We start from the raw sequence: 15,220 nt of genomic DNA on the forward strand, positions 1-15,220 counted from the left end.
TTAACTGTAAACTGTGTAGGTGTTCCTGCATTGTAACCCCAGGCTGTAACATTGCCTTGTACAATGCCTTGCGAATGAACAGCTTGGAAACCGCTGTCTCACGCACATGGAGTTCTTTAAGTGCTTGCCACACACCTCTAGCTGTCTTGATTCCCCTCACATACGGCAACTGGGAATCTTCCAGCCCCAAGACAATTGTGGCCCTTGCTCTTTGGTCTTTATCGAGGTCTTCATCATCAGGCTTCGTAGGAAACTTACTCACCACTTGCCAGAGACGATCCCTCTGCAGCACTGCCTGCATGCGTTCCGACCACAGCAAGTAATTGGAGTCATTCAGACGCTCAAAAGCCATCTGACCTGGTTGTGAGGCCATCTTGAGAGCGATGTCCCTGGAACCCGGAACCAGCTACTCACGACCACCGAGAGAGAAAACAGGAACCACAGCACCCAGCACTCACACGCTGCAGCTGTTGTCCTTGTGTCCGCTGCGTCACCAGCTCACCACGGTCAGGAACCAGCCAGAGAACAACAACTTCTGGAACTACTGGAACCAACGCCGTTGATGCTGACACCGCCGCAACTCAGGCTGGCAGCACAATGCCCATAACCTCATGGAACTTTGAAGTGTCAGGCATAGCCCTATTGGCTTTAGCCCAAACATAGCAGAGTTTTCCTGCACAGCGAGGAAGCTAGTTGCGGCAGTAATGACTAGTCAGCTAGACTCAGAATAACTATTTACAGGATTTATTAAAAGGAAAAAATAAAAACCAGCAGAGTTTCTGCATACAAATAAAAGCAAAATAAATCCTCTCTTTCTCTCTCTCAAAACCATACACAGCACTTCTAACTCCTAACACACCTCAAACCAAACTGAGCTAGCAATCCTAGATAACAGAGTTGAGTGCTGGTCGTTAACCAATCAGAGTGAGTAGTTTCTAGGTCAAGCAGACCTGGGCTTTCTGCCAAGAGTAAATTGACACCAGCTTGAGTTAATTGTGCTAAGCTAGAATCTGCAAGTTTCCCACGAGAACCAATTAACAGAAACTGAACATGCTTCACACATTTGCATTTAAGACATAGTTTGCCCCCTAAATCAGAGAAGATGTCTGGGACTGGGTTAGATAGTTTGACGGAATGGTCTGATTTAGGAGATGGGAGCTTCATAGATGGGACCTATGTGCTTTGCCCTTCAAAGACTCAAACCCAAAGAGAACTAATGGTTCCTCATCATCCTGGGGGGGTGGGGAGAGTAGTGACAAGCAGGGTTCAGCCCTGGGCCTGTTGTTGTTCAACAGCTTTATAAACTACATGGATAAAGGATTTCAGGGGACACTCATCAAATTTTCAGATGACATCAAACTAAGAGGGTAGCTAATGCTTCATAAGACACAAGTTGGGATCCAAGATTACCTTTACAGATTGGAGAACCAGGCCCAAACTAACAAAATGAATTTTAATAGCGACAAATGAAAGGTTCTACACTTAGGCAGGAATAACCACCTGCACCAATGTAAGATGGGGGACACCTGGTTTGCCGGTAGTACATGTGAAAAAGGATCTAGGAAGACCACAAGCTTAACATGAGTTAACAGTGTGAAGCAGCCGGGGGGGGGGGGAGCTAATGGTATTCTAGGCTGCATCAACAGAAATATAGTGTCGAGGTCAAGGGAAGTAATAGTACCGCTCTATTCTGCCTTGGTCAGACCACACCTGGAGTACTACGTCCAATTCTGGGCACCACAATTTAAGAAGGATGCTGACTAGTTGGAATGTATGCAGAGGAGGGCAAGCAAGATGATCAAGGGTCTGGAAACTAAGTCTTATGAGGAATAGTTGAGGGAGCTGGGTATATTTAACATGGATAAGAGGAGACTGACAGGAGATATGGGGACCATCTTCAAATATCTAAAGGGCTAAAGGAACAAGCTTGTTTTCTATGGCTCCAGAGGACCCAAATCAATGGATTCAAGTTACAAGAAAGGAGATTTGAACTAACTTAAGGAAGAAATTTCTGATAGTAAGAGCTGTTTGACAGTGGAACAGTCTCCCTCGGAAGATAGTGGACTCTTCTTCCTTAGAGATTTCTAAGCTGAGGTTGGATGGTCATGTGTCATGAATGCTTCAGTTGAGATTCCTGCATTGAAGGGGGTTGGACTAGATGATGACACTCTATAATTCTATGATTCTATGACTCTGGTATCTTTTGACATCAACATCTCCAATTAAAGACTGAGGATCAGGACTTACCTTACTCTGCAAAGTCCAATAGAGATAAAAGCCCTTTGGGTCTACTCGCAGAATCACAGGAGAGGCACTTGCTGTATCCTGACAAAACCAGAAAAATATGTTTGTTTGTTATTTGTATTTATTAGTCACCTTTTTGCACTCGAGTGCATCAAAACAAGTTATACAGTAAAAGAAAACAACGAAGGCAGTACAGTAAATAGCTCAGAAACTGTCATTTATGTGTTCTAATATTTCTGTGAGAGAGAGGAAATGTCACTTCAGCTGCATGAGGTGGGCTGGATGACATATATTTAGGGTAGGGGATGCCAACATTTTACCTGTTGGCAGGGCCTTGCAGAGCCAGGCAGAGGTCTGGCCCAGGTAGATAATGTGCCCCCCCCGCGCCTCCGCATTTGCCCCAGTGCATCCCCTGCGATTGTGAATATGCTGACAGAGGCCCCCTTTGGAATCGGAGGCCCGGGCCAAGTGGCCCATATGGCTCCCCCTCTGTCTGGGCCTGCCTGTTGGACTGCAACTCCCATCAGCCCCAGACAGTGTGGTCAATGGCAAGCGATGATGGAAGTTGGAGTCCATCAACATCCGGATGACTCCATGTTAGTTGCTATTATTATGGTTATGATTATGATTGATTTAAGGTTTTCCCCTATGCTATCATTTAAGTTGACTTCTATCCACATATATTTAGGAATTGCTGTATGGTAAATAGAGGAATGTATCCCACATTAAATCAGTACAAACTTTTCTACAGCTGAGTGGAATTCTTGTGCTGCCCTTATTCCTGCTCATTCTGCTGCCCCACTTTCTTCATTAGTGGGATTTTCAGAGAGGAGAGAGAGAGACTGGGGGGGGGGAGAGAGAGAGAGAGATTGGGGGAGAGGGTTTTAAAGCATGGGACAGAACTTCAGAAAAAGTTTGTTCTGGATTCCAAAATTGAAGTGGCTATTTTTTTTAAGGTGTTTATTAGTTGCTAATTTCACTACGTAATAATGACTTCCACTTTCTTCTCCAGATCTGATGTGAATGAGCTGCTACCTTGGCTACAATTCCCTTTTATTCATCTCCAGAGCACCTGGAGGAGAAAGTGGAAGTCAAAATGTCACACTTGTCTGAAAGAAGAGATCCTGAAGTCTTAATCCAATTTGTGGGACTTTTAGTGGGGTAGATTTGCTGCAGCTTCTGTTTTCTGTGGTTTTACTGCTTTGTTTTTGCAGTTTTATTGTATTCGTTTAAACTAACTTCTCAGTCAGCATTTGGTTGTCTTTGACAGCAAACACCTTGATTTGGAAATGGGGAAGGAGTGGAACTTAATATGATAGAGGTGACGGCTGTGCCCTCCTTGTTTTGTGTGATCAGCCTTGTTCTGCATCATACAAGACTCTGAGCTGGTTTTAGTTCTTAAAATATCTATGACACTCAGATGTACTGAGCTGCACTGCACCACACAGAATGAAGACCATGATGAAGCCTGCTCTTAAGAGCTTTCTGTTTCACCATTAAAGCCATAGTTACATGGTCTATCTCCAAGTGACATACAGTATCTCCACTTACAGAAAACTTGTGGCTGCTGAGTCAGTTGACAGTAACAACCGACACAGCTGTTACCTGAGGGGGCAGCCAGGTGATAGATTCCTCCATGACTGATTCAGCACTTTAGCATCCCAGCTGGAAAGGCTGCTGAAGGAAAAGCTATCAAATAGTGCAAGCATTGTGTGCTACACTCCTGCCTCTGGATTTTGCCACCCACAGTGGCTTGGGATATTACACTGTTAATAAGAAACTTCTGCTTGAGAATTCAAGAGCAATGATAATATAAAAGGTAAAGGGACCCCTGACAGTTAAGTCCAGTCGCGAATGACTCTGGGGTTGCTGCGCTCATCTCGTTTTACAGGCCGAGGGAGCCGGCGTTTGTCTGCTTCCGCAGTTTTTGCGGGTCATATGACCAGCATGACTAAGCCGCTTCTGGAAAAGCCAGAGCAGCGCACAGAAATGCCATTTACCTTCCCGCTAGAGCAGTACCTATTTATCTACTTGCACTGCACACTTTCGAACTGCTAGGTTGGCAGGAGCTGGGACTGAACAAGAGGAGCTCACCCTGTCGCGGGGCCTCAAACAGCCAACCTTCCGATTGGCAAGTCCAAGCGGCACAGTGGTTTAAACCACAGTGCCACCCGCATCCCCAATGATAATATAAAGGTCCTCAATAACTTTTTTAAAAAACCCCTCTATAATTAGTTAACGTCATCCAAAGGTATCTCCTTAATTAACATAGTAAAGGTAAAGGTAAAGGTACCCCTGCCCGTCAGGGCCAGTCATGACCGACTCTAGGGTTGCGCGCTCATCTCTCTCAAGAGGCCAGGAGCCGGCACTGTCCGAAGACACTTCCAGGTCACGTGGCCAGCGTGACGAAGCTGCATCTGGCGAGCCAGCACCAGCGCCGCACACGGAAACGCCGTTTACCTTCCCGCTAGAAAGTGGTCCCTATTTATCTACTTGCACTTAGGGGTGCTTTCGAACTGCTAGGTGGGCAGGAGCTGGGACCGAACGAAGGGAGCTCACCCCGCCGCGGGGATTCGAACCACCGACCTTTCGATCAGCAGGTCCTAGGCTCTGTGGTTTAACCCACAGCGCCACCCGCGTCCCAATTAACATACGTGAACCCATATAATCTACACCAGTTTTAAAAAACAAACAAACAAACACCAAAACAAAACAGGAAGGAGTGCATTTGGACATCAAAGCACAATGGTGAAACATTTTTCTGGTTTGACCTGAATTCCAAAACAGGGAATGAATATTGTCACCAATGAGGGCCAATATTCAATACAGCTGAAGCCCTAAAAGCAGGGGCAGGGAAGCATTTTCAGCACAAGGGCCACATTTCCTACTTTGCTTCCTCCAGAGGGCCACGTGATAATGGTGGGTTGGACCAGAGGCAAAAGGGAGTGGAGCGATGGATGTAAACTTTGCCTCTGTATATTTCTACACGTTCTCACACGCCTCTCTGTATCTTCGATCCAGATAAGCAAGAGGCATTGTTAGAGTTTAAGGACACATTCCAGCCAGGCCAAAAACACTGGGATGCGCAGTAGGTCCAGTGAAGTTTGTGGGGCTAGCTGGTGAGAGACCTAAGGGCCAAAAACAGATGGCTGCAGGGCCATATTTGGCCCCTGGACCGGAGGTTCACCAACCCTGCTCTAAAGGAAACACAGGCTAATGATGCAATCACCCCAGTGCCAAACTGGAGGCCTCCAAAAGGACAGAAGATGAGCCTGTTGGAAGAAGCCAGTGGTCCGTCTAGTCCAGCATCCTGTTCTTACAGTGGCCGACCAGATACCTGTTGGAAGCATGTAAGCTGGATGTGAGCACAAGATAACTCTCCCCACCAGTGATTCCAGCAACTGGTATTCAGTGGTACCTCAGGTTAAGTACTTAATTCGTTCCGGAGGTCCGTTCTTAACCTGAAACAGTTCTTAACCTGAAGCACCACTTTAGCTAATGGGGCCTCCTGCTGCCGCCGCGCCGCTGGAGCACGATTTCTGTTCTCATCCTGAAGCAAAGTTCTTAACCTGAAGCACTATTTCTGGGTTAGCAGAGTCTGTAACCTGAAGCGTATGTAACCTGAGGTACCACTGTACTGCCTTTGATAGTGGAAACCCGTTGATGGCCTTCTCCTCCATGAATTTATCTAACCCTCTGTTAAAGACCTTTCATAGTTTGGGGACATCACCAAAGCATGCTAGGCTTACTACACATAAAGTGGCACAATAACATCCCCACATCATGTCGCTTTCTGCACAAAGGTTATGAGATGCTGCAGAGTACATGGACCTGCGGAAGAACCACACTGGCCTCTGTATTTGCCAATATTCTTCATTTGAAACATGCAGTTGTTTCCTATTCACTCAAAGACTGATATTAATCATAGATCAACACGGTGAATTTGTCATTTGTGCCAGATAACGCAGCGTATATGAAGACTGTGGCTGACTTACTTTTGAAAGATCTCACAGATAATTGGATGAACTTGCAGAACCGCGGCCTCTTTAATGTGATTCTTCCCAGGGCAGATTCACGTTTATCACTTGTTATTTACAGAACTGTCAAAACTTACATTTGTTTTGACTGGCTGGTGATCAGCTCTTTTGTATGAACATGGCCTGTTGCTCTTTGTTCAATGCTGTTATATTTATAGTTATTTATTTGATATATGCTTTACTTTGGGTATTCAACAGGTTAAGCTTGAAGAATGAAGAAGATGATAGATATTAAATGAAGAAGATGATAGATAAATAAATAAATATAGATAGATAGATAGATAGACAGATAGATGATAGATAGATAGATAGATAGATAGATAGATGATAGATACTATTCCTCCATACTTCATAGCAGTGCCTTCCATAGGATGGCTGGAATATAATAATAATAATATCTCATATGCACAATAAAAATGAAGGAGTGGGCCCACCACAACTTTATAATTACTTTGCATAGTTTTCCTCTTTTTTACTCATCACTCATTGCTTCCCCCTAAATCTTACCACATGCAAACATTCATTTATTGCCCTCAACCTCAGAAGGAGAGATTTACTCACTCACATAGTTGGGTAGTTATGTCTAGAACCCTTCCACTTCCTGCTTCCCAAGAGCCCCAAACCAGGGTGAATTAAAACCCACGGTACTCACATCATCCCACTTGATAAAGCGTTCACCTCTGGACATGTATTCCTTCACCTCAGGGGGAGTCAAAATAGGGGTAAGCACTGACATCTTGGCATTCAGATCCTGACTCGTAGGACTCTTGTTCTCAGCTGCCTCCTTCCTGTCTCTCTAGATCTCCTCACATAACGCTCTCTGTTGCTCCAGGAGCCAGAGATGCTTTATAGGCCAGAGGAAACACCAGGACGGCTCCACAAACTGAAAGCAGAGACGCTGATCTGCATGGCAAATTATCAGCTTTCCAGAAGAAACAGGTGAGCTCTGGGAAGCCAACAGCCCAGAGAATGTGGGGTGGGCAGGCGGAGTCGATTAGCAGGCTGCTCCTTGCAGAAACCCACAAGCAAGGGCTTCCTGTTATGAACTTCCTCATAAATGCTTCTGCTTCCCTCCTCTCAACTTTACAGTTGATTCATAAAGTATTTCAAAAGGGCTTGAAGGATTTCAGAGTTCCTTTTCAAAGCTGTTGTTTTGATAACATTTCCTCCCTAAAAAGCTAAGGGAGTGGTATTATCTGCACAACACAAACATACACACAGCTACGCCTGGAAACTTAGGGGTGGGTGTGGACTTGTTGATACCAAAATATCTCACTAGCAGTGAGAACTATTTGGGGTAAAACAAAGTCTTTTCACAAATGATACTAAAGAATTGTAGCTAAAACTATGTTTCAGAGTATGGGAGGCCCACATGGACAAGAATGTACAACCGAATTTTTAAAAAATGGCTCTCTATTCTGCTTTCAATATTATATGGGCAGGGTCACCGCTAGACATTTCACTGCCTGTGGCACAGCAGGAAATGGTGCCCCCTCCCCAACCCAAAGTCAAGGTGCGTAGTATCTAAGGTCAACCAAGTTATGTTAGCATCTGAGGTAGAATATCCCACAAACACCTCTCCTCCATGGTAGCAAAACACAGTTATAATAAATTAGGCAGCAAACCATTTGCTGTCTTTCCATGGTACCCAAAATCTGCTGCCCGAGGCAGCTGTCTTGCTCTGCCTAATGGTTGGGTTGGCCCTGTTTATGAACAATATCTAACAGACAGAATAAGCATAACCCTGGTGCCCTGGAAGTAACTCCCATTGAACTTAATGAGATTTGCTTCTGAGCAGATAGATATACCTTTGCATTATGAATCCCTGTATTGCTCATTGTAGCAAGGGTCCAGACATAGAATTATTATTATTATTATTATTATTTCTCAAAGGTACTGCTTCTTTTATAGTGTAGGGGCAATGCTAATCTTCTCTGTATTCAAAACAGAATTAAAAAAATTCCTTCCAGCAGCACCTTAGAGACCGACTGAAACAGTGTATCTGAAAAAGTGTGCATGCACACGGAAGGTCATACCAATAACAAACTTAGTTGGTCTCTAAGGTACTACTGGAAGGATTTTTTTTATTTTGTTTCGACTACGGCAGACCAGCACGACTACCTACCTGTAACTTCTTTGTATTGTTCCAGTTTTAGCATATGTGCTTCTTTTATTGTGATACTGCATTTTCCCAGCTATCAAATGGCCACATTTTGCAGTGTGAACTGTGTGTGCTTTAAGGCAACCTATTTCTATTATGCATTCATCCTGATTTAGTTGCAGAGATTAGACTAAAGCCAGCTATTTAACAAGCGTCAACCTGATTTGTTTGTAGGGAGGTTAGATGATGTTGCATCAAAGCAAGAGTTATCCCACACTTTCCAGTGAATTTTCCCATCACTTCCTGATCACAGAAAAGTTGCACAAGACCTTCAAATCCATATTAATTGTGTGACCTGGTACTTACATGGTAATTGCAAAATGTAATTTGAAAAGGAATTCATGACAGTTTGTTACCCTTTAAAATCATCTACCATCTGAGGCACGCTGCCTCATCTGGCCTAATGTCTAAGCCATCCTGAATGTAGCCTGGAACATTTCCAGTGCAACGCCACTACCGAACTTCAGGAGGAGGGGGGGTTGCGGGCTCACGACCCCGCCCACACTCACTTCCGCGAGGCTGGCGCCAGCCTCGCGGGAAGCAGGGATTCCCCTTAGTTTACATCCCCCTGCAGTGCCAGTGCAATGTTTAATACACTGGCAGAACACATTGTGGTGAGAGAGGAGCAAACTGCATTGAAAGGAAGCATGTAAAACATTTTGCCTTTTTGACTACGGCAAACAGGAGGTTTGCTCAAACCACCAACTTGCTATCTAAGTGATTTCCATATACAAACTGAGATTTCATAAAAATCCTCCCTTATGCAAAAGTGTTATTTTACCCATTGTGAGTGTGAGAAAATGAGGGTGAAACTGCCACACATCATTCAATCACTTTTTATGAAACCTAGTATCATAATCCCCCCCCCCACACACAAATATATCAGAACGGTTTACAACAATTATACACAAAACTAAACAATATAAATATCTTAAAATCAGAGATCAGCTGTTATGCTTTAGCTGTATAGTATAGTGAAAATCGGGCTGTACGTATCTGGAGGAAAGACAGTTTTCAGAGTCTATGGCACAGCTCTGAATATTGCTGATTCATTTATTTGTGGGAAATCATTGCAACATTAACAATATAGGGAGGTTTCTCTTTTTTTTTTTAAGTAAATTTTTATTCAGAATTTGTAAAAGAAAAAAAAAGGACAAACAAATACAAAAATAAACATTTTAACATAAATTATTCATCCTATTTTCATGCTATACAAAAAGTAAGCGTACAATCATACAAAAAAATAATATAAACATTAGGCTCTACTTAGCCTTTGACTTCCCTTCACCCTTTTGGTAAGTATCAAATAAATCCCGGGTTGCGTAATTAGTTTATTAAAGTTTATAATTATTAGCTGATAAAGTTTTTCTAATACCGCCAGTTCCTCCTATATATCCGTTCCAATATATTTCCAAAATTTACTCCAATTTTTTTGAAATTTCTGGTCGTCTTGGTCTCGTATTCTGCCTGTTAATCTATCTAGCTCGGCATAGTTAATCATTTTGACCTGCCAGTCACTTACGTTAGGTATAATTTCTGTTTTCCAGTTTTGTGCCAGCATAATTCTTGCGGCTGTGGTGGCATAGAGAAATATTTTTTTATCTTCATTTTTTATTTCCTTACCCATAATTCCCAGCAAAAAGGCCTCAGGTCTTTTGGGGAAAGTATATTTAAAAACTTTTTTAAGTTCATTATAAATTGCTTCCCAAAAAACCTTCACCTTGTTGCATTGCCACCACATATGGTAGAGGTCTCCCTCCACTTCACCACATTTCCAGCATGTCTTATTTTCTGATCTATAGATTTTAGCCAATTTTGCCGGCGTAAGATACCATCTATAGAGCATTTTCCAAACATTTTCTCTCAAACTCGTACAGGCCGTAAATTTAATATCTCTATTCCACAATTTCAACCACTTTTCAAACTCGATGTTATAGCCGAAGTCAATTGCCCATTTAATCATTGCCTCTTTGACTTCCTCGTCTTTTGTATGCCATTCCAGTAATATGTCATATAATTTAGACAATGTTTTGTTTTTACCTTCTATTATTTCTATATTGAATTTTGATTTCTTGTCCTCAAAGCCCATTTTTCTTTTATCTTGCTTTAACATATCATTCACCTGATGATATTGTAGCCAACCGGTGAATTGGTCCTTTATTTCCTCATACGGTTTAAGTTTAAGCCCTTGTTCTGATTTTCTTACCAAATCTTCGTAAGTGGCTGTCTTCCCTTCCATGTTTTTTTTTTTTATTGTTAAGACCTCTACCGGTGAGATCCACCATGGTGTTTTTCTTTCAAGAAGGTTTTTATTTCTTTCCCAGACCTGATATATTGGTCCCCTGAAAATATGATTTAAGAAAGCCCTATGGACTTTCACCTTCTCATACCAGAGATATGCGTGCCACCCGTACCAATTATTGAAACCTTCTAAATCCAATAGGTCTCTGTTCTCCAGTTTTATCCAATCTTTTAGCCAAAGTAGGCACGCTGCTTCATAATATAGGCTCAAATCTGGGAGAGCAAAACCTCCTCTTTCCTTTTTATCAGTTAATATTTTCATTTTAATCCTTGGTCTTTTCCCCTGCCAGATGAATTTCATCAGGGTTCTCTGCCATTCTTTACATTGTTTTAAACCTTTAATAACTGGAAGAGTTTGAAATAAAAACAACATCCTCGGCAAAACATTCATTTTAACCACTGCTATCCTCCCTAAAAAGGAAAATTTCATCCTCCCCCATATTTCCAGATCTTTCTTTATTTTTTTCCATGTAACTTCATAATTATCTTTATATAGGTTTATGTTTTTTGCCGTGATCCACACTCCCAAATATTTCACTTTTTTCACCACCATGATTTCCACTTTTTGTTCTAGATCTTTCGTTTCTTCCTTAGTTAGATTTTTAACCAGCATTTTAGTTTTATTCTTATTTACCTTAAAACCTGCCACCTCTCCAAATTCCTCAATTTTTTGTAATGCTTCTTTTACACTATCTTGTGGATCTTCCAAAGTCAGAACAATATCGTCGGCGAAGGCTTTGATTTTGAATTCCTTCTTTCCTACTCTAATTCCTTTCACTTCTGTTGCCTCCCTCAGTCTCTTATTAAGTACTTCCAAAATTATAATAAATAATAAGGGGGACAGGGGGCAACCTTGTCTGGTCCCTTTATAAATGTTAAAATATTCTGTTGTATTATTATTTATCACCAGCTTTGCTTTCTGTTCTTTGTATATTGCTTCTATGCCTCTTCTAAATTTTTCACCAATTCCCATCCTCTCCAAAACCTTCTTTAGGAAGTTCCAGGAAACATTGTCAAATGCCTTTTCGGCGTCTATGAAAACCAGTGCAGCTTTTCTGTCTATTTTCATGTCCAAGTATTCAATAATGTAAATCAAATTCCTTACATTATCCCGTAATTGTCTCCCTGGGAGAAATCCTGTTTGGTCACCATGAATTTTATTAATCAATACCGTCTTTAATCTTTCCGCCATTATGTCTGCAAATAGCTTATAATCATTATTTAATAATGAGATTGGCCTATAGTTCTTTACTTCCATAGTGTCCACCTCTTTTTTAGGAATCAGTATAACATAGGCTTCCTTCCAGGTATTAGGTATCTTTCCTTCTCTCAATATATTGTTCATAACCTCTCCCAGCACTGGTGATATTTGGTTAATTAATATTTTGTAATATTTGGCCGGAAGGCCATCCGGTCCCGGCGCCTTCCCAGCTTTCATCTTTTTGATAGCCTTTTTTATCTCTTCCTGTGTTATTATCTCATCTAGTGCTGCTCTTTCATCTTCTACAATTTGTTCCAGATGGTGTTTTTGCAAAAATTGATCTATTTCTTGTTCTGTTTCCTCTCCTCTTTTATACAAATCCTTATAATATCTTTGGAATATTCTTTTTATTTCTTTTGGTTCTTCCATAATCATATCTCCTTCTTTTTTACTGATCGTACTCAACTTCTTCCTTTCTCTCAACTGCCACGCTAGATATTTCCCTATCTTATTTGCGGACTCAAAGTTCTTTTGATTCATCCTTTTAATTTTCCACTCTATCTCTTGGTTAATTATTGTAGCAAATTTAGCTTGTAATATTTTTAAGTTCTGTTTTAAACTCTCTTCACTAGGGTTAACAGTTAATTTTCTTTCATTTTCCATAATCTGTGTTAAAATCTGCTCTTTCTTTTTTTCCTTTTCTTTTCTTAATTGGCTATTTTTCTGAATCAAAAAACCCCTCATGACCGCTTTTCCTGCGTCCCACACCGTCTCTATGGAAGTTTCTCCATTTAAGTTCCACCTAAAGTATTCTTCAATTGTTTCTATAGCCTTATTTACTATCTTTTGATCATTAAATAAATATTCATTCATTCTCCATCTGGCTGTTTTAACCTCTCTACCTTTTAACTCCATGGAAACCGCACTATGGTCAGATAGGGAGGTTTCTCTGTCCATTCTCTGGCTATAATCAGAAGCAAAAGACCAATCACCATCTGGAACACTTTATAACACTTGGCTCCTAAAGGCCAGTTCACACAGAAATGTTCCTCTGGAGTCACTGTAAACCTTTCCCCCATCTGCAGTTCCTCTCTCTTTTTCAGGGCTGGTCCAAGACATTTCGTTGCCTGAGGTGAAAGACAAGATGGTGTTTCCTCTCAATTCTACATACAGAAGCTGACAGACAGGTACTTGAATGTTACTTCAACATGGGTGAGGGGGGAAAGCAAGCCAGATTAGGAGAGGTGCAGCAGCACAAATAAGCTCTTGTGGCTGCTTTTATTAGCTGTAAAAAATGCGCTACTGATCTTGAAACTCAGAAGGAAAGTTGGGCTTGCAACCTACCCTGACCTACATACATTGCTTAGTTCCCCACCTGTGTTCAGGTGATGGGAATCCAGACCTACTTCCTCTTGTATAACTGAACTCTTAGGTTTCCCTTCTGCTGTGAGATAATTACAGTCTTAACCAATAGGAAGAGAAAGAAGAATTTGTGGAACCACATAGAAAGGTTTGGATATGTTGAAATCCATGGGCATTGCACATTCCAAAATGCAGGAGTTGATCTGCCACATCTTGCCTATAATTAGTTTCCCCCCAGGAAGATTTCCGTTCAAAAGTCTTGCATTAGATGTGGTCCCTCTGAGGAGGGCTGCCAGGTTGCAGCGAGCCTTAACCTTAAATTCACCTGGAAAAGATTGTGGCATCCTAACATCGAAAGGATTTATTGTGGAATAAACTGACATGGATTCAGGACTCCTCCAGACAACCTGTTTATTGAGCATTCCTCTTGATTTGCTTCCACAAAGCTTATGCAGAGGTTAAACTATATTTTGCTTTTGTTCAGCATTTATTCTGATTTGTTTACTGGGTAGATGCACAACAATGAGCATTTATCCTGCATTCATTTTTGTGGGGTGTTTATTTGCCTTCCCGTTAATTGTTCATTCATTCCATACTTTCCCCATCAGTATTAACCATGAAAAGTCTGCTTCTTTTTAAAAGTGGATTTGTTGCACTAGGGCAACAGAACACTTTAATTGCTCAAACCTAAATTTATGGTATGTTCTTGAATCCCTCCTGCAAAATAGCGACAGTCTGGAGACATCCAGATGCATGAAGTGCTAAATTAATATAAGAATATAAGAAAATAAGAAGAACCCTGCTGGGTCAGGTCAAAGGCCCATTTAGTCCAGCATTCTGCTCTCACAGTGGCCAGCCAGATGCCTGTGGGACATCCACAATCAGGATGTTAGTGTAACAGCATGCTCCATATTCTTGGTTCTCAACAACAGGTATTCATAAGCCTACATCCTCTGAAAGTGGAGGTAGTCCCAGGGCCGGCCCACCCATGAGGCAAAGTGAGGTCACCACCTCAGGTAGCTGGCTTCACAGGGCTGATAGAGATAGAGAGATATTTATTTCCGTCTTGTTCCTGATATAGATATTCACTCACTCCTTCTTCCTTAGCAGGGAGGGGGCACTATTTTTACCTCAGGTGCCAAAATGTCTTGTGGCTAATAGTCATTGATAACCGTCTCTCCACACATTTGTCTAATGCCTTTTTAAAACCATCCAAATTGGTGGCCGTCGCTACTGCTAGAGGGAGTGAATTCTGTGGTTTAGTTATACACTGTGAAAAGAAGGACACACGCTGGCGCACACACACAAACATATATAATTTTTATTAAATGTTCTGTTTTACAACTTAGAATATTCATTGAAACAACCTTGAAATATCAATGACTTTCCTTCTTCTCTTTCCATGGCTCATTTTGCAAAACATAAATCCCTGCATATTTTACATAAACTAAAACATTCAGTATACCATTATTACATCCATCAAAACTTATTTGCACTGTTGGATTTATTTTAATGCTGCCAATATTTTCAGGTGTACACAATCCTCCCCATATATTCAGTAAACATTTTCCAATCTTCTTCAAACCTATGTTCTTCTTGTTCTCTTAATCTATATGTTAAGTCTGCAAGCTGCACATATTCCATCAGTTTAAGTTGCCGTTCTTCTTTAGTTGGGACTTCACGCGTTTTCCATTTTGGGGGGCTAACAAAACACAGGCCGCAGTAGTGGCATACATAAATAACCTTTGCTGACACCTAGGAATTTCTGTCTGAGTGATTCCCAACAAAAATGACTTTCTTTTGTCTGTCCCAACTCATTTCAACATTCAGCTTTGTTGGATGTCCCCAAGTTCTAGTATTGTGAAATAATTGTCAACAGTGAGTTCTAAAGGTGACTCTTTCATTTTCTGTAAG

The 15,220-nt window shown here is 41.5% G+C and overlaps 1 protein-coding gene across 3 annotated transcripts in view; it reads right to left on the minus strand.

Moving 5' to 3' along the window:
• The window catches only part of PLCB2 (phospholipase C beta 2), a 61,248-nt gene extending 53,720 nt beyond the window's left edge, over positions 1-7,528 (minus strand). The window contains exons 1-2 of one of the 3 annotated variants that reach the window (XR_014526934.1): positions 6,934-7,510; positions 2,248-2,325 (exon numbers count right to left, since the gene is read on the minus strand). Coding sequence is in view for 2 of the 3 variants with exons in the window: in XM_083506330.1 (XP_083362456.1) it covers positions 2,248-2,325; positions 6,934-7,017 (162 nt within the window). In the remaining variant the exon portion in view is untranslated. Of the gene's footprint in view, positions 1-2,247; positions 2,326-6,933 lie in introns of all 3 variants that reach the window. The other 2 variants (XM_083506330.1, XM_083506333.1) reach the window with 2 other exon arrangements.
• Between the last annotated feature and the right edge of the window lie 7,692 nt (positions 7,529-15,220).

The sequence above is a fragment of the Podarcis liolepis genome (genome assembly GCF_965112155.1).
Source record: "Podarcis liolepis genome assembly, chromosome: 1".
NCBI lineage: Eukaryota > Metazoa > Chordata > Lepidosauria > Squamata > Lacertidae > Podarcis > Podarcis liolepis.